Consider the following 19,357-nt stretch of genomic DNA (forward strand, 5'->3'; position numbering starts at 1 on the left):
GGCTTTCTGATGCATGCTGCTGTTCAAGAAAAGAAAGTTACCAGACTAAGTTCTTTAATTTTTCTCACTGTGAAATGGGGAGCTCAGGATTTTGTGTCAAATTGTCCTACGTTCTATGATTAAAAATAGAGGTTGTTGAATTTTTTTGTCAATGACATTTGAATGTTTTGGGACAAAAATAAAAGCTTTTGTCAATTCCCTTCACATTATATTTGTAGATGCTATTCTTGTGCAAGCAGTGACTGGAATTGCCAGTGGGACTGGAACAATCATATCTGTGAAGAGTCATCTTTAGAACAGGATGTGATTAAGCAAAATATGGTAAAAATGTAAAATTCGATAAACAGATTTGATTTGAACACTTGTGTATTTGTTGAGCATTACAATCAGTTCAGTTGGTTGGACTCAAGGTTTAACTTTAGAATCATTATTTTTATTTAACTTCAGCAATACAATTCTTTTGTGATTTTAAGTGGGAGTGGGAATGTAGAGGCGTTATTAGGGAGGGGAAACAAGATTCCTTAAAGGATGTTTTTATTCATTTTACTATTTTTTGCTTAAACGGGAGGAATAAGATTCCGGGGCTGGGAAAGATAATGATCTACAGCTTTGGCATATGCTGTAGTCATTTTTAGTGTGTCTAATTTGAAAGGGTGTAATCAAATCTGTCATTTTATTTTTAAGCATGGAGTTCTTCAGAACAGGAATTCCATTGTCCAAATGCTGTTGAGGGTTGTTGTGATGGAAGATTTTTATTTTAAATTATGTATGAAATGTTTATCTCCCTAGGAGGAAGAATGCCCACAGTTTCTAAATGCCCGCCCTTCAATAATACCAATGGAGTTCCAAACAACAGTTTATTTTGAAGGAAAGAATCTAGAGAATTATGAGGTAAATGGATTAATTCCAAATAGTCATTTGACTTAAGAATTTAGGATGAAATCTGAAATTAAACTGAGAAACATTAGATGTGTTCTCTCTGGGTGATGTTACTGCTTACAAATCTCTCACATTTAAAATGATTAACTATTATAGGTTTTTAGAAATGAGTGCACTGCCAGGATATGTATTCTTCTCTGTACCTGCTTTCAGAAATCAAGGGTGACGTTCAGACCTCACTGAAGTCAATAGTGAGGCCTGGTTCCTGGCTCGCCTGCACTGTCAGGACCCAGGAAAGTAGCAGGCACATGACCTGGTTCCTGTCTTCTCTGATTTGCATGAAATTTGAGTTACACGGAGGTTGCAAGGAACACAAGCCCTGCATAACTCGGAGGGTCTACTGTACTTGAAAACTGTTATCGTGCCCACTCTTACTCTTCTGTTTTCCAGATTAAACAAACCCACTTCTTCCAGTCTTCCTCGCATAGGCCTGTTTCCTAGACCTTTAATCATTTTGTTGCTCTTCTATGGCCTTTTTCCCATGTGTCCACATCTTTCTTGAAATGTGGCATCCCGAACTTGACACAGTACTCCTCTTGAGGCCTAATCATCCAGGAGTAAACTGAAAGAATTACGTCTTAGTTACATCATTCCTGTTAGTATATGCCAGTTCACTTTTTTGCAACCGTGTTACACTGTTAATTCATATTTAGCTTGTGGTCCATTATTACTCCCAGATCCCTTCCATAGTACTCCTCCTTAAGCAGTTATTTCCCATTTTGTATTTGTGTAACTGATTGTTCCTTCCCAAGGGAGTACTTGCCATTTGTCCTTATTGAATTTCATCCTGTGTACCTAGGGCCATTTCTCTGTTTTGTCCAGATCATTCTGAATTATAACTTGCAACCCTTCTCAGACTGGTATCATCCACACACTTTGGTCTAAATCATTGATGAAAATATTGAGCAGGGCAGGGCAGGGCAGGACACAAAACTAGTCCCTGAAAACATCACTCGTTACGTCCTTTCAGCATGAGACTGAACTATTGATAACTACTCCCTGGGTAGTTACCAACCAGATAATGCATTCATCTTATATTAGCACCATGTAGATTGTAGTTTTCCTGGTTTGAGAAGGTTATGCAAGACTGTATCAAAAGAGTTGCTAAAGTCTAAGTATACAATATCTACCATCCTCCTGTCCCCGCCCAATTCATAAGGCTTGTTCTCCTATCAAGGAAAGCCATCAGATTGATTTGACAAGATTTGTTCTTGACAAATCCACCTTATTTGCAAATGGATTCCTTAATTATGTGTTCCATTATCTTTCCTGGTACAGAAGTTAAGGTCTGTAATTCCCTCTGTTATCCTGATTTCCCATTTTTTTTTAATAGATAAGCAATATGTTTGCTCTTTTACAGTCTTCTGGAATCTCACCCATTTTCCGTGACCTTTCAAATATAATAGTTAATAGCTCAGATATCTCCTTAATCAGCTCCTTGAGTATTCTAGGGTGCATTTCATCAGGCCCTGCTTGACCTGAAGAAAATTTGTCTGAGTAATTTTAACTTGTTCTTTCTATATTTTAGCATCTGTTTCTATCCCATTTTCAGTGGCATTCACCGTGTTAATTAGGTGTCCAGTTACTATCAACCTTCTTGGCAGAAACCATAACAAACAAGATTTTCAGCACCTCTGCTGCTTCCATGTGGTGTTGTTGCTTTTCTCTCTTCATCAAGTAACAGCCCTACCTTGTCTTTGCTTTTCTCATACTTCTAATGTATTTGAAGAATGTCTTCTTACTACCCTTTTTGTCTGTAGCTAGTTGTGATCATATTTTAAGATATTTCTAATTTTGCCCAAACATACTGGTATTATTTGTTTATATTCATCCTTTGTAATTTCACCTAGTTTCCACATTTTGTAGGGCTCTTTTTTAATCATTAAAGATCTCCTTGGTAAGCCAGGGTTGCCTCTTCTTATCTTTATTCTGCAGTAGAATGATTGCATTCAAAATCAAAACAATATAAAACTTTAGAGCCTTCAGGTCCATTCAGGTCTACTTCTTGTTCAGCCAGTCACTCGGAGAAACAAGTTTTGTTCACATTTATGGAAGAAAAATCTGCCCACTTATTTATAATACCACCCCTTCGTGCTTCAATGTTCAGTATATTCAGGGAGATGAAGAGTTGGGATCTTTCTCCCAGTAGATGTGGAGAGAGTCTCATGCTGCTCATGATTGTTGTAATAGGCTCAGAGAGGATGAATCATGTCAAATCAGATTTTTATTCTTGATTCTTATCTATAAAAAACAATTTCTTGAGCCAGGCATACACGCTTCTCACTAAATGGAGCTCCTGTTGGACGAGTTTGTTGGAGAATAAAAAATTTGTTTTTCTGTCTCTCCCATTGAAAAAATTCTGTAGGATGTTAGAGTAAATCCAAGCTGATCTAGTACTTTAGGGTAAAACTGCTACCAGAACAAGCAGCTGAAAGGGAGGTGAATGCTAGTCACTTGTTTTCCTTTTAAATTCTAGGAGAAAATTTCATCTTAGCCCTGAAAATTCAGGCAGGCTTTCACAGAGTGAGGAACTGAAATCCCAGCCTCAAAGGTGTTCCTAGATAGCCCTCACATACAGTTCAGTTTTCCACTTCGGGATCTTGGATACAGGATTCTTCACTTTAGGTGTGATTTCCTTTCAATAAATAAAGTAAACCCTCGGTTTTATAGACCCTGATTTTAGCAGACTTCAGAAACAATGGATGTCCATCAGCCGCCCTGTTGTTCCTGAAGCTTGCTTAATCAGGGCCTTAAAATCCTAAAGCCTGCCTCCCCCAGCACTCCTCCCCGCTTAAAAAAAAAGTAAGGGATTTAGTGGGGCATTGCTTCCAGCCATTTCAGTCTGCTGTGACTAAACCCTCCATGCCAGTCTGGACTGCCGCCACCCAGAGCCACCACCTGCTCCTCCCACCAGGGGTGGGGCATGTGTTCAGGCAGCTGGCACCAACATATGTGCCCCACCCCTGGTGGGAGGAGCATGTGGCAACTCTGGCAGCAGTAGAGGCTCTTTCAGATGCACGGCAGGGTCCAGCAGCTCCAGCTGTGCAACAGGGCCCCTCCAGCTATGTGCAGCGGGGTCCGATAGCTCCTCCAGCAACTCTAGTGGCAGTGGTCTGGTAATTCCCCAGCTTTCTTTGGGTGGGGGGAGCGAAGTGGATGGGGCTGGGGAGGAGTCTGGCAGGGGTGGGCGGGCAATAAACTCTCGTATTTTACAAATGCCCCATTCTCCATTACTCTGCTATATTGAGGGCTTACTGTATGTATATGTAAATCACTGGTTAGTGTATGTTGTCCTGTGTGCCCGATCCATGGAGGATTCAAGTCTTCGATCGTCCTGAGACAGCTTGGTGGAGACTGTAGTGACTCATTTTAGTTCAGTGGATGCCTAGTTCAGGCCTTGCTGTCAGCCAAGATAGAGGCTGTCACACACACATGTAATTTATGCATGCATCCTTTCCTGCATTCTACCCGGCATGTGAAGCAGTTGAAAAGCAGCATCAATAGCATAAGTTGGAGGTCATTGAAAAATATATTATGTATTGTAAGGTAAAGTGGGGATAAACAAGCAGTTAGGCAATGTTCCTACAGAAAAAAAATCATCTCTGATGAAATTTTATATCTTGGAAGGTTATAAAAGCCTCGTACAATTTGAAGGGGGAGGTTGGGGAAAAAATGTTTTTTAGAGCTAGTTAGGAAATTATTTTTGCTTTCCTCAAATATTTCTGTAGTGAAATGTGAGAAATATCTTTGAGTTGGAATACTCTTCAGATGTCTCTTGGGCTTTTGTCTTTTGTTAAAACCATATTTGATTTAAAACAGATACTTTTCATGGAAATCCATTATGTCAGAAATCCAATTTTTCATTTAAAAAAAAACCAGACAAACAACAAAACCTCAATTTCAACAGAAAATGTTAGACCACCTTAGATGTGTTGTCTCCATGGCTTTAATTTTTAAATATATTGGTCACACTGGTTTGCTTTTAGTTTTTGTAAATAAATCTTATAAGCTGTACTGAAGAGAATTTCATCTATTCAGCAATGTGATCCTGGGACATTTTCCTGCCCACTGCCTTTATTTATTTGTTCATTTATTACCTCTTGTGTCTGTTCTCACACTTAGCCCTTCCATGTGTCTTTTGGTGGATGGAAAACTAACCTCTTCTCATTTTTGTCATGGAGAAAGGATGACAGGAAGAGAAAACCATTGCTGCTTCTTACTACTGCTATTACTTACTTAAGCCATACAATCTTCCAGGGATGGCTATCTCTCCTGCTTCTGAACTACAGCTGTACATTAAATAAATTTGAACATTCCAGGCCTCAAACTTATTTAAGTAGCAGCAGCAGAAGAGGATGGTTTACCTATCCTTGCAGTAGAGAGAGAGCTGAGTAACCGAAATAATACAAACAATAGTCTTATAAAAGCATTGCAAAGCATCCATCTTGACATGCACTGTGACATGGGAACTAGAACCTCCCAGTGCCTCATGAGGATCCTGTTTTAAAGGAGAGGCAGACGACCGAGTAAAAAGTTTTCCAAAGGTATCAAAAGTGAGGGAGAGCTGCTTCCACCTGAGGCAAAGGGAGTAGTGAAGCTTTCTGGTTTCATGCAAAGCTAACAAAGGCTTCAGCTTCACTTGGAATTCTCAGGTAAGGTTTGTGTAGTCCCAGTTTGGCTCATAACACCCCCTTGAGCGTAAAGCCTGGGGGTCACACCACTCGGTTCAGAATACCACTGATGAGGGAAGGCATAGCCAGGTAATGTTGTGTTCTGTCGTTACTTGCTGAAAGTGAGTGCTAGATACTCTCCTTCTTCATTTGTGCTGCTCTGATGCTTGACCTTTGAAAGGGATGTGGGAGAGCAAATCTTGGCACAAGTAATAGATTATGTTGATACTGTCTTTAGCTTTGGTTTTCAGGTGGTGATTTAACTGGCTATCCTTGCTGAGTAGTATATTGCTATTTACATTGTATTAAGCTCAGTGGTAGTGTAAAAATTCTAAGCGGAATATTTCTCTTGTATAGGGTAGCACTTTTAAGATCGGAAATGACCAGTTTAAATTTGAAGTTCCTGTTAACAAATCAGATGATGGAACTTTCTCATTCCAAAGTCAAGAGGTAAGTATTTAAAAAGCTTAATACATTTATAATTTTTGTCTTGCTATTATACAGTGTACGCGCGCCTGGCCCAACGGGGTGCTGAAGGGATCAATGCTAATTACAGACTTGCAATGGACAATCCCCTCCTTTGCCCAAAGTGACAAAAACTTCCAACTTTTGGAATCAGTTCCTCAATTTCCCACAGACTTTTTGCACCTGATAGCTATGAGGTCAGCATGCATGGAGCTCAAGCCTTCACTAAACTATGTCTGTGGAAACTCTGGACCACATGGTTTTGATTCAGACTGATCAGACTGATTGAATGTTGAGCTAGGAGACAGGACTCTTGAGTTCTTCCCTGCCTCTGATGCACTGACCTTCCCGTGATTTAGTTTCTCAGTCTGTAAGAATTTTGTCATTTACCAGCAGGAAGTGCACTGGTCTCAGAAAAGAGAAAATATATACGAAGTTTATTCTTCTGCCCTTTCAGAAAAGAGAAAATATATTCAAAGTTTATTCTTCTGTTTGACAAGGTTAAATTAGGCTCATAGGCAGTTATGCTGCCCAGGAATGTCTAATAGCTTGCCTCACAGGATTTTATTTTTGAGCCTTGTTTAGTGTCTCTGTAACTTACATTGATTTATGTGGTGTTTTCCTCTTCATCTCCCCCACTTTGAGGCCTTATATTATGGCCATCTTCTTTTAAAGACGAGGAATGATATGTTTCAGAGCATGAATACCAATCCATGATTAGCCAGCGTATGTGTAGTTAGTGGAGAGAGGGCACTACACTGTTGAGGAGATGTGGGACCTTTCCTTACCGCTTTGAGTGATTATGCAATACAGACAGGAATAATACATCCTGATGTCTTTAGAAAGAGGAGTTCAGCAAGTCTAGGGTTGTCAATTTCAAGCTCTCTCCAAATACAATATGCTAGCTGCTTGGATACTGACCATGAAATATTAGTCATAGGGAAAACTGATGATCCAGTGCCAATCCAGTACTGCTCTCCTTTGAGCCTTTCAGTTGTGACTACTATGAATTAAATTAATTACCGGTAGTTTCCCTGAATACATTTGGCTAAGAATAGAAACAGACCATAGATCTGAAACTTTTTAGATGGCTTCTGAATCCTCATGAACAATGTTAAGAGTTACAGGATGCAAAAATTAACCTTCCAGAATTAAAATAAGCAGATGCAAATGTCTTCCTCTGTCATCTTTTTCAGTTTTCCTATAGTGCAAGTGAAACTCTGCCACTTAATCTATCCATTAGAAAGGATAAGGTCAAGATTGACAGTAAACTGATGGGTAAGTATGACTTATGAGACTCAGGGGTTGGGGAGTGAGAGTGAAATTACAGCAAGTTTAGATTTATTCCTTAAATAAATGGTATCTCCATGACTCCACAAAAGTCGCTTTCTCAAATTTTACTTGTTTTGGTAAAGCATTTAAATAAATCTGAGAGTGCAAAAGTGTTAATGCAAGTGTATGAATTAAATGGCAATGTTGATAACATTTTTAAAACTTTATAAAGTTTAGTATAGAAAATATTTTTAAGTCTGATTCTGTTTTGAAAAGCAACTTTTTAAAAACACAGTATTGTGAGGTTCCATTGTTATATCTCAGAAATATGATCTCAAACTTAATCCTTTCATGGGTTAAAGGGTGCCTTTTCTTACTGCCATCTCTACAACCCTCACTAGGGGTGTGAAGTCTAAACTCTGTTCTGGTTCATGTTCATCATCGGTAAGATTCTGCCATCGTCAGTTTGGTTGACAATGTAAAAGCCAGAAAAGTATTCAATCTCCTTTAATCTTATTACTTTATTCCTAGGACAACAGAAAGTATGCAATGTGTTTTACAGCGCAAAAGAAATGTCATAGTCTCTGCCACAAATTGCTTATTTATGCATTTCAGCGTATAATGACATAACAAAAAGTCAATTAAGTCTGTGGTCTTGTAAACTATTTTGTGCTTGCAGAGCCCCAGTGAAAACAATAAAGCTCCATGTGGGTGCCAGGATCTGCTTGGTAACAGGTCTTAGGCTTAAGATTCTGTAAATGCCTTTTACCGGTTATAGTGCTTGTTACTATGGGTCAATATGAATGAGGCTCTTGTCACTCATAAGTATGTCCTGATGCAGATTAAAATATGTTATTCCTGTCATATGCTAATATTTAAACTGTTTAATTTTGATAGGCATTACAGAAACAGTGGTTTTTAGAGGGATTTCCCCATGTTGACTCTGCAAGGCTGAGCACACTAGTTAATTCTCACAATTTCTTCTCCTTTTATGTAGGGAGGTCACGTTGTAACAGTGCAGCATCTGTATTTCCATTCCAATAAATTGTGATGTTATAAATCCAGAATCTTACAAGATCTGTTGGGGAGAAAAATAACCAGAAAGAGAGAGAAGCTGGGGGAGAGGAAGCAGTAATATTGTAGAAGGAAAGCTCTTGTTCAAATACAAATCTGTAATGGTCACAGAGAAAAGGCTGAAAAATGTTGGTAAAATTCCATTTTTTTCTCTTGTTTGAATGTTTTTTTTAATCCAAATTCTCCCTTGCTGTAAAATTTCCTCATCATGTGAAGTCCAGAACTTAATGGTCTTCAAACATCACGCTCACTGCACCTTGAAAGGAACTGACTTTAGAGGAATGAAGTTTGCTCAGAAGCTGCTCAACTATTTCAATCCAGCACTTTTGAACTCTCTAGTAAAAAAGCCTTTTCTTTGTACAATACAAGTGAATGCTAAATTATGACAGCATTTTAAATCTCAGAGCACTGGGGGTTCTGAACAGTATGAAATCCAATATATCTATTCCTTTTATCCTTTGTCCTTGTTATCAGTTACTTCACAACAGGGATCTAAAGGCAATGGATAAGTCTGAATCTAATGAGTAGCTTGCTGCTCCTATAGTTAATGAGTTGGTCTGGGAGTAAAAGACTGTTTAGCATTTTAAGACTCTATCTTTCCCTGCCCTTTCACGCCTCTGGGTGTGAGAGACTTCAAGATGTTGCAGTGCTGACTTTGTCTGTAGAGAAAAGGAGTAAGACTCCCTTGCCAGCCAGTGAAGGAAGACCAAGTAATTCAGTAAATATGTTCCTTTCCTTTGTCAGGTTGCCATGTGGTGTACATTATAGGATTTACAGAGGCAAAGGGAGGGTTTAACAATCCCGCTTGTTAAGTTTCTGTGCAAGGACAGTCTGTCACCAGTTTACAAATGCTGGATTAGGAAGGCAATCTGTTAAATGTTACAAATGTGTTCATGTTCATAGATGTGAGAAAAAATTTTCTTGTTGCTTCCTGTGCTGTCTGTTCTTAGGGTAAAGAGAAGTGTTAACTCTCTTGTTGAAGTGGGATTGTCCGTACGGCACCTTTTCCCCAGTATTAAATTTGCTTTTTAAAACAATTGCTGAATGAATAAATGAGGAGATAAATACTCTGTTTAAAGTGATTTGGTGACTGTACCGCTCCACGTCAAAGTGGCTTTCAGATCAAATTAGCTTAGTGTACAAGTAAAAAGAGATTCTCCCTCACCACTCCCCTAACTGTTAGTACTGCAGACTCAATGTGGGATCTCAGTCAAATTAGTTCTCTTCCTAATGTTTCATCATTAACAGCAACAAGGGACCTGCAGCACATGTGGGCACCCAGTGACCACCAGCGCAATCCCATTAGCTTGAATGGCTTTGCACTGGTACTAACTGGTTGAACATTAGAAACTGTCATTGAAGCAGAACACAAAAAGGAGTAAATACAAGGTGCCTCACTCTCAGCTGTATTAACACTTCACACTAATAAAAGTAAAAACTGTATCAGAGGGGTAGCCGAGTTAGTCTGTATCTTCAAAACCAACAAGAAGTACTGTGGCATCTTATATAGATGAGCAGATATTTTGGAGCATAAGCTTTTGTGGGCAAAGACTCACTTCATCAGATGCAAAAATGTGTCATTGAAGTCATCAGCTGGGCCTTTGAATGTACACAGCTAGCACCTCTGTTGTTTATAACAGTGGTTCTCAACCATGGGTACATGTACCCCTGGGAGTACGCAGAGCTTTTCCAGAGAGTACATTAACTCAATGCTTATCGACCTTTTTATGAATAAAAAAATTTGGCTTTATGTTCATCAGTTTTTTTTTATTTATCCTTTTTGCACAATCATAAGTACGGTGGTAAGTTTATTGCCTATAGGTGATTTCTTCCAACCAACCAGTTACAATTAAGTTGTCTAAATAAATGTGTTGCAATAGTAGAAAAAAATGTGTTCCTGAAAATTGTAGGTCCTGGGGGTACTTACAATTTTTTTTTTTTTTTTTTTGAAGAAGGGGTACTTTCAAAAAAAAAAAAAGAAAGAAAGAAAAAAGCTGAGAAACACTGGCTAAGAAAGTGCTTTAAAAAGGCTCCCTGCAAGGAAAACCATACTGAAGCCCTTCAGTAACTTTTTGGGAAAGATTGGGCACCTACCTGTATTTCATGTGCTTAAGAAAAAAGTGACAGCATTGCTGAGGCCGGAGATGGAGAAAATGTGTTTTTTTTCTTTTTTAACATCAATATTGAGTTAAAAAATTAATCTGACAGGGTAGCCTCTTGGAATTAGCATTACATCCTGTTGTTGTTACTTCGGTACCTAAGTGCTTGCTATTAAATTACGTATTTTCTATTCTTTTGATACATAAGTGCATAAAAGTGCACTGAAATGCTAGAAGTTGGAGAGTACTTTAGCTGATGCTCTGCCAGAGTCCTAATCCTCTAGGAGCTAAAGAAGGGTTTGTGCCCTTTGCAGTCAGAAGTTTGGAGAATAGACCTAACCTAGGCATTCCAGAAGCAGCTGTTCTCTTCTTTCTCCTCCCCTCCCCTTTTAGCCTTCATTCAGCAGTGTTTACTAGCTGCAGTTCACTTTAAGGAAAACATCCTGTGCTTTCATTAATATCGCTTGGTAAACTGATTAGTCAGAAGAAAGCTGCACGGCTGCCTGCGCTACTTACATACCCTTTCTCTCTTGAGGTGGCATGGCAGCTCATCTATCTATCCAGTCTCTGGGCTTCTCCCATGGTGCTGCAACGTGTGGCTGTACAGACAGGCCTCAGCTTTAACTACCAAGGCTTGATCTATACTTACCCAACGATTGATTGTGCTGTGTCGATCTTCCAGAGTTCAGTTTTGCTGTGTGTGTTAAGATGCAGTAAAATCAATCTCCCTGGGCTCAACTGTCAACCCTGCTGCTCCATGTTATCATGAGGTGTAACGGATTTGTGAGCCTGAAGAGCCCTGGACTACAATAGGGCAGAAAGTCGATTCTGATATGTCGATTCTAGCTACACTAATGACATAGCTTGAATTACGTATCTGAGATTGACTTTGTTCCCTAGTGTAGATCTACCCTAAGGGTGGTGATTTATGTAGCCCAACAGAGATTAAGGGCCTATCTTCTTGGCACATGCAAAGCCCATTGGAGGGTATGAGTTGTGGAGCACGCTGTGGACTTTATCATAAACCAGGTATATTTTAGTTCTTGCCAGCGGGTCTACATAGAGCAGTTTACAGACCACACCCCTCTAATCCATTTTGCTCTACTCAACTGTCCAAGGCAAGCTTTGGTTCTCTGGGAATGTTGGTGGATGTTTCAGTGAAAGAAAGGTACTGATCAGAAGCTAGCCAGCACGACCGTTGTATTATAGTCTTTAAATGAGATGATTGGCTCTGTTAGTTGCTAGGTTACACACTGGGATTTAACTGCGGTTTTTGCAGAAGGGAGAGTAGATTCTTAGGAGGTAGTAATTCAGAAGGAAAAGTCTTGAAAACCAGCAGATACTTCACTTACTGAAAGGGAATAATAAAAGGCCAGGAATAATTTCATGAGTACTGCTTTGGTGTACAGATGCCTCTAGATTTTCTGAATGCTTCTAGGGAGATTTTTACAGTGTTTCTTTTGGCCTAGAATGTCCTAATTGACTGCGGAGAACCCTACTTCCTCTGACCATGTGATACACTGATAGGTCTGTGATCAGCACAAGAGCTGATGCTAGATTACCCTCAGTACAGTAGAAGGAGCATTCTTCTTGGGACTTTGAACCCTGGAATACTCTCCCCTCTCCTGTCTGAAATAGTCTGGATTTTTAGTGACTTTCTGAAAGGCCTGCTTGTTGCATCTGCCCTTTGAATAGATGTGTAGGTTTGATGTATGTGGTTGAATAGATGTATAGGCTGTATGTATTTGAAGAGCAGTGGGTGAACAGATTGATCTGCATATGGATTTCTAATTTTAAATAAATGGTAGTGTGTTCCAGGCCCGTGCAAGAAAGCTTTTATTTGTTAAATTGACAGAAAGTTAAATACGTAAATAGAGCTGCTTGGTTTTCAAGAAATATATTTTATGTAGCTAAATACACACTCTGTGCAGGATTGGACTATTGAATGGGAAGACTCTGACCAAAGCATTACAGTTTTTCTTCTCCATCATCTAGTTAAAAGAGAGCATATCCTGGAAACAGTAATTGACTTGACACTGTTTACTTGTAAATCTTATTTATAATTGTCATTTTAGTGACTTTATACAACTGCTCTTATGGCCGAAGTGACTGCAGCTTGTGTCTTGCGGCTGATCCTGGCTACCAGTGTGTCTGGTGTAAAGAAGAGGGCAAGCCAGGCAAATGTGTTTATAAGGACCTGTGTCGTACTTCAACCGACTCATGCCCTGATCCAGTTATTTATGCGGTAAGGTTATTTTTTTTTTATTGTTTTTTATTTTTTCCTACAACCAGAGCATTTAAATAAGATTCTAAATTAGCTGCCAGAAGATGATACAAGCACGGTGTGTCTGCAAACCTTACCAACAGAGACAGCTACCACAATATGGTTGAAACCATGGTAGCAAAATTTACTTAAACATGGTAGTTGGTTACAGGGAGTTAACACACTTTACTTAACTAGTATGAATTTATTCGTATTTGAGTTCTGTGCTACCCAAGCATGCTGTACACCAGACCCTAGATCCTCAGGCAGTCCCCTTTTAAGGGTCGTGACTTTTACAAGGTTGTGAACATTTTCAAGCTCTCATGACCATTCTTCCTTTCTTTATGACAAGATGGGAGAGAGGTCCCGACATCTTTTTCCATTGAAACATGTTTTAAAAGCTGTCCCACTACTTGCTGCATAGTCAGTCACCAGCCACTTGATGCATCTGTATTTGCTCTTGGTGATTCAGTTTACAGCACCGACTCTCAGGCTTTTGGCTCCTTAGTTGTTGACTTTCTTGGGTAGAGACCTAAGTCTCTCTCCCTTCTGACCAGGTTATGCTGAAGAGTTCCCTGTTGTCAGTGGGTTCTTCTCAGAAAATGACCCACTGCCTCAAAAGGCCTACTTGTGTCTCTTCTCAGAGACAACATACCATGTGATTTCTCCACTTACAGGTTTTATGTAAGGCCTGTTGTTCTCTCTAATGGCTCTTCCCCACCCAGCTATTTGGAGTGAACACATCTTGTCAGTGAGTGTTCCCCAGGTGTAAACACATTTCATATGCAAATACATAACCCTTATTCCTAACTTCAGATATAAAAATGGTGCATGCCAACCAATGACATCCCGCATGACTTATCTTACATAAAACCCAGTAATGTTCGTCTGGATTCCAGAAGTGTTGTCCAGGATATTGTCATCTCTGTCACAACATGTGCCTTCACTAAAATTGTCATAAGTCTTTTGAACTAGATCCGATCATTGTGTCACATGTCTGCCTTCCGGTTCTGGAGGAAGTCTAGTCACTGCTTCTAATTCTGGGAATTCAGGGCACATTTCTGAGCATGGGCCTCTCATCTGATGCCTTTTAAGGATAACAGACTCTTCCATCCATCTGCTCTAGATGCCAAAATCAGTATCTGAGACCTCCCTAGACCTCTCCCACCCCTGAGTTGCTTACATGCATTCACACAGAGCTCCACCTAGGCTGTGCATGCTTTTGGGTTTTTCAGTTAACTCCTTCAGAGACAGCATGGCATGAAAGCAAAAAACAAGCTGAGCAAAGTAATTTCATATCCCCATTGACTTTACTGTTGAAGCACTCCAGAGTTGAAGATCTTTGAAACGAGCAAAAAGCTGAGACACTCCACCTTCTTTACACGAAGCTCCCTGCTTCTACGAAACAATGGTTTGGGCTGGACTGAGTCCCTCCTGCCTTCCACCAGCCACCTGCTGATTCCTACATATAGCCATGTCCTTATACGTAAGCTGCCTGTACAGAGAAACACTCTGCTCTTATGTAGGCCCTCAGTCTCTGGGCCTGGAGGAGGGGATGGTTTCCATTGGTGAAGGTCCATCTCCACCAAGAATGCTTCTCCCCATCCCCACCCCATCTCCCTTGTAGAAAGATCATTGTTGCATGAGGATGGGCTGGTAGTTGAAATTCAAAGCTGATGGTCCCAGTTGTTCTCAGTGATGGTGCTTTAATGATGTAATAAATGCCTTGCCACTCTGGGGCAGCTGCCTGAGATGCAGCACAGTAGGGTCCAGCATTCTGAGGTTGAAAAGCCAAAAGGCTTTGTGGAACTAACTAAACAGATACTGATAGATTAGATGAATTATCAAATGTTGCACAGTTCATGGAAGTGTTCACATTCTGAGCTGTGAAAATCCACCTCTGCAATGGATTCCCATTTCAGTCCTTATTTTCAATCACAAATATCACCAAACCATTGCTTCCTCCCATCTGATATAGGAGAGAGGAAGAGCAAGTAGCAGAAGCATCTGAAATAGGCCTCTGTGCACCATTCTGTGTGTCCCAGAGTCTGTTGTGCATCTGATACAAACCTTCAAAGCACAGAACCTTCAATGTGTTGTTTTCAGAATACCACGTTTTTTTAAATAAGCACAACAAAATATAAACAGGATAAAACACCAGCCGGGAATTTTGTATTGTCTACTGGGGGGCTTTGTTATAATAAACTCTTATAGAATTCTTGGTTTGCAGCAGCATAGCCATGTTGGTCACAGGATATTAGAAAGACAAGGTGAGTGAGGTTCCAAAGCTTTCACCAACAGAAGTTGGTTCAGTAAAAGATATTGTCCAATCTTTGTCTCTCTTGTAGAATTTTATTGCTGTTGGAGATTTGAAATGTGCAAGAGTTTACTGTTGATTCTGTGCTTTTAACTAAGCATTTAGTTGAGTGGTTTCTTAGAATTGTTTTAATGAGGAACATGTTGAGTGGGAGAAAAACACACACTATATTTAACACAGAAGTGTAGATTGCAAGGTAGTGTGGGTTTAAACCATGTGTAAGATCAACACAATCATTGTAATTTTCAAATTTGCTTTCTTTCCTCTCATCCCTTACAGATCGAACCAACAACTGGGCCACTCAGTGGTGGAATCCTTTTGACCATAATGGGCTCTAATTTGGGTATAAAAGCTGAAGATGTCAAAAGTATTACGGTGGCAGGCACAGAATGCATGTTCAGAAAGGAGTTCTACTCTGTTTCCACCAGGTAGTTGCGACTTTTTTTTGCGAGACATTTTATTAGGCAGTATTAATATAAAGGGGGAACCAGTGTTGCCTCTAATTTTTTACATACATGTGTGGAATGAAATTTATTATATGCACCAATATGGAGGTTATGTATGGCAGTAGGACCAAGGAGTTTGGAGTGTGAGGGGAGTTCAGGACCGGGGCCAGCAGTGTGTCAGGTGTGGGGGTCGAGGGCTCTTGCTGGGATTTCAGACTCTTGCATTGGACTGGGGATAAGGAGTTTGGGGATGTGCACTGCCGCAGGAAGAGAAGAACTTGGTTTCCCCACTCCCCCCCAGTGTCCCACCCCACCCTTGCTACAGAAGGTTAGGACCAGGTGAAAGACACCTGTCCCTACCTGTGGCAGCTTGGGCAAGGCTGAGCTAGGACCCACCTCTCTCTGCTCTGCCCACCCGTGCAGTTTACATGGTTGGTACTGACATTTCTCAGGAGTTTTACATAACAATGTTGTATATCCACTTCTATACAGATGCAGATTTGTTCCACAAGAGCACTTTCTCGATCTTGTAATTGATTTTCTTGTTTGTAAACCTGTCATAAATATTTACTATGTATGTCTCAAAACTATTTGTTGTTTAAGTTAAAGGCATCCTAGTTATTTAGCCTAAGCTTTGTCAAACAAATAATTTCAAGGTGAAGTCAGTGCTGAGATGAGCTGATTAACAGCACTGTGTATGGAATATGCAATGATATTAGCAGGAGCAAGCAATATAATTGAAGGGAGAAGACTGATCTGATTTTTTTATGTTTAAAACTATACAGTGGAAACTTGACTCTTTTTTGGGTTATTTTAACTATGTTACAGTAACGCCTCGGTTAGCCCTACACTGTAACCCTATCTCAAAATAACTTACACAATTTACATTGCACAGATTGCATAAGTTATTTCTCAAGAACTTATTTCAAACTGAGTGCTGGCTATACTGCACTGGCGTTCAAAGTAATGCCTATATGAGCTTCCTGCTATCCCTCTCACAACAAGATATAGCAGGAACAAAATACCGCACTCAAAAGAGACCTGCTATTTTGAGCATGGTGTTTTGGCTGTGGGGTTTCTATTTTGGGATACAAATGTACCCCGAAATACAAACCTCAATGTAGCCTTAGCCCCTCATGTTTTTTAATCAGTTTAAAAGGAACTTTGAAGATATTTAAGTTTTTGAGAACTCAGTTGCTGGATTCGTAAGTTCCAGGAACTGCCTAAGGGGATGTCTGCGTTGCCCCCTTAGTTCCAGCTGTGTGGGTTGGTGCAGCTCTTCATACCCTCCACAGTCTGAATGTCGACATGCTCTAGGTCCAAAATCTTTGAGAGTAATTTTGGGCCAGAACTGAAATCAGTGTATCCACTGATTTCTCAGTGGCTGTTTGCACACTTTTAACCAGACAAGCAGCATCACCCTCATGCAGACCTCTTTCCTTCCTGTCCTAGAGTATATGCAAAATCATCACAAGCACAGTATAGCCTTTCAAGAGTTCCCACAACCTCAGTTTTTGTGTCTTTTCTAAAGCTTTGTGATTTAAACACTCTGAGAGAAGCCAGAATTTAGGTGATTGTTTTCTTGTGTTGCAGAATTGTTTTTAATTTGTTCAGCAGTACCAGTCTGGCAAAATGAATTAAGTATACAGTTTGCAGACTGTAATTTATTAATAAATCTAGATGTATCTATGATTTGAAAAAATGTTCGTCTAAAAGCAAGTTAGAACACATGCATGCAATTTCCTTTTGTGCTACCTTCCATTCTCTTTGCACGTTTCTTATATTGTACTATTTTAAAAAAGATTTCTAAAGTAGACAATCTTTCCCTTTCACCTTTTTTTTCATAAACTGTTTTATATTTTAGGAGACAATATTGTATATTTAGCAGAAAAGAAGAGAGAATCAGGAGACCTAGGTTCTCTTTCTAGCTCTGCTGTGGACTTGATATGTGACTTTGGAGAACACTCTCTCTCTCTCTTCCTTTGTTTCCCCATGTGCAATACAGAGAGGTATTCCTGCATATCCACTTCTGAAAATGGCTTACTGATCCTCATATGAAAGGCATTATCATACACCAATACAAAACATTTTTTTAAATCCCTGTTATGTTGCCACTACTACTAGCACCGTTGCATATTTTATATTATGACCACGTCTGCTTGTCAACTTCCACCAGTGGACACATTTTGCAAATTCTTCCGAAGGTATCATTTCCTCTCTGTGCCTGACAAGATGACACAGCTTTCAAGGATACAGTCAAAATTATGAGGAACTGAGTGTAGGCTATGCAGCAGCAATATGTAAGCCAAGGCTTACAAGAATTGGGAGAATGTAGTCCCTGTGCCAGGACTTCGACAGATAATTCTGGACTGATTTGCAGTGGAACTTGACAACCCTTTATTTAGGCTCTAATTTAAGTACATTATATTCACAAGAGTGATTGTCATATACAATTCCTTTTAATGGACAATAGTGCATTGTTTAAAGAATAGCAATCGTTCCAAAACTGAGAGAGGAAGAAAGAAAAGAAAAAGAAACCAACCCACCTAAGAAATGCTCCTCAATGTGCTACATGATTACTCATATAAGTTTGATCTACCAGTAGTGAACAAAAATCACTGCCATTTAAATAGCTGCTCAATAGCCAGCAAACCAAATCAACAGTCATGTAGCATTTTACAGACCAACAAAATTTTTAAAAAGTTAAAGTTAAAAAAAAAAAAAGTAAAATAGAAAAAGTAGCCAGCAAACTAGACTTGGCGGTCCCCAGTTTTGTTCCTTGTGGGTAGACGGCTATCCTCACACATCCTCTGGGGATGGTCTCTTCATGATAGAGTTGAGGTACAGTGAGATATGGTAAGCTTGTGCTTCTGCTTGTGCTCCTTGTGGTAACCAAATATGCTGTTAGTAATGTTTTCCATGTACACTGAGTTCCAGTTTTTTTAAAAAGATTCAATGGAGAAAGTTCAAAACTTACAGACACATTTGTATTATTTCTAATTAGGGTTGTGTGTCAAGTTGGAAGCGTCTCAGGATCATCAGAAGGCAAAATTGAAGTTGATATAAATGGAAAACATGGTAGCTCAAATGTACTATTTGCATACCAAGTAAGTGTACTTTATACATATTCCTACTTTATTCTACGTTTGTTTTTAATTTATGATTGAGATAAACAGAAGTGATTGTACTCTGTAGACTTTTTCAGAAATGGAAATACTGGTTTTAGCACATTCAGTCATCTTGGAAGATACTCAAAGGTTTTCATCTGCAACAGAAGTGATTCCCACAATCACCTTAGATTCCTTCTGAACACAAGATACAGAGCCTTGAAATTGGGCAAGGCTGTCTACAATTCAAATACAGGAAACTGTGGTAAAAAGGAACATCTGTCATGAACTTAGGTTCTGTGTCACTCCTAACCAGAAAACTCAGCGTTAAAATATGAGGCATTCTTTAAACATTTTTATTACACTAGCTTTATTCATCACTGTGCTTAGATTAGCCAGTGTCCTTAATCATGAGAATTCATGTATAGCCACTGAATAAGTAATGATGCTGCATATTTTAATTTAATATTTTTAACAGAACAATTTGTTCAAAAGCACAGTATGCTCACAAATAAGTACTGCCAGACAGTGCAATGTACAGACACATTAGGCAAGCAATTTTCTTTGTCACGATGATAAGAGGGAAGTCCTCCACTGCATCACAAATGCTGCACCAAAGTGTGGTGCTTAGTTGCAGTTGTTGCAGTCTATGGTCTATTTTTATGTATGTGTGGTCACTAGAAAGACAAAATAGCTCTGTTAGAG

The 19,357-nt window shown here is 39.5% G+C and overlaps 1 protein-coding gene across 3 annotated transcripts in view; it reads left to right on the forward strand.

The window, feature by feature from the left end:
• Positions 1 to 19,357, forward strand: part of PLXNB2 (plexin B2) — a 364,834-nt gene that overhangs the window by 290,624 nt on the left and 54,853 nt on the right. For all 3 annotated transcript variants that reach the window (XM_075015316.1, XM_075015326.1, XM_075015307.1), the window contains 7 exons: positions 219 to 321; positions 790 to 891; positions 5,967 to 6,059; positions 7,271 to 7,352; positions 12,595 to 12,764; positions 15,379 to 15,527; positions 18,550 to 18,652. In XM_075015316.1, the coding sequence (XP_074871417.1) occupies positions 219 to 321; positions 790 to 891; positions 5,967 to 6,059; positions 7,271 to 7,352; positions 12,595 to 12,764; positions 15,379 to 15,527; positions 18,550 to 18,652 (802 nt within the window). The remainder of the gene's footprint in view (positions 1 to 218; positions 322 to 789; positions 892 to 5,966; positions 6,060 to 7,270; positions 7,353 to 12,594; positions 12,765 to 15,378; positions 15,528 to 18,549; positions 18,653 to 19,357) is intronic.

This window comes from Carettochelys insculpta, chromosome 1, assembly GCF_033958435.1.
Source record: "Carettochelys insculpta isolate YL-2023 chromosome 1, ASM3395843v1, whole genome shotgun sequence".
NCBI lineage: Eukaryota > Metazoa > Chordata > Testudines > Carettochelyidae > Carettochelys > Carettochelys insculpta.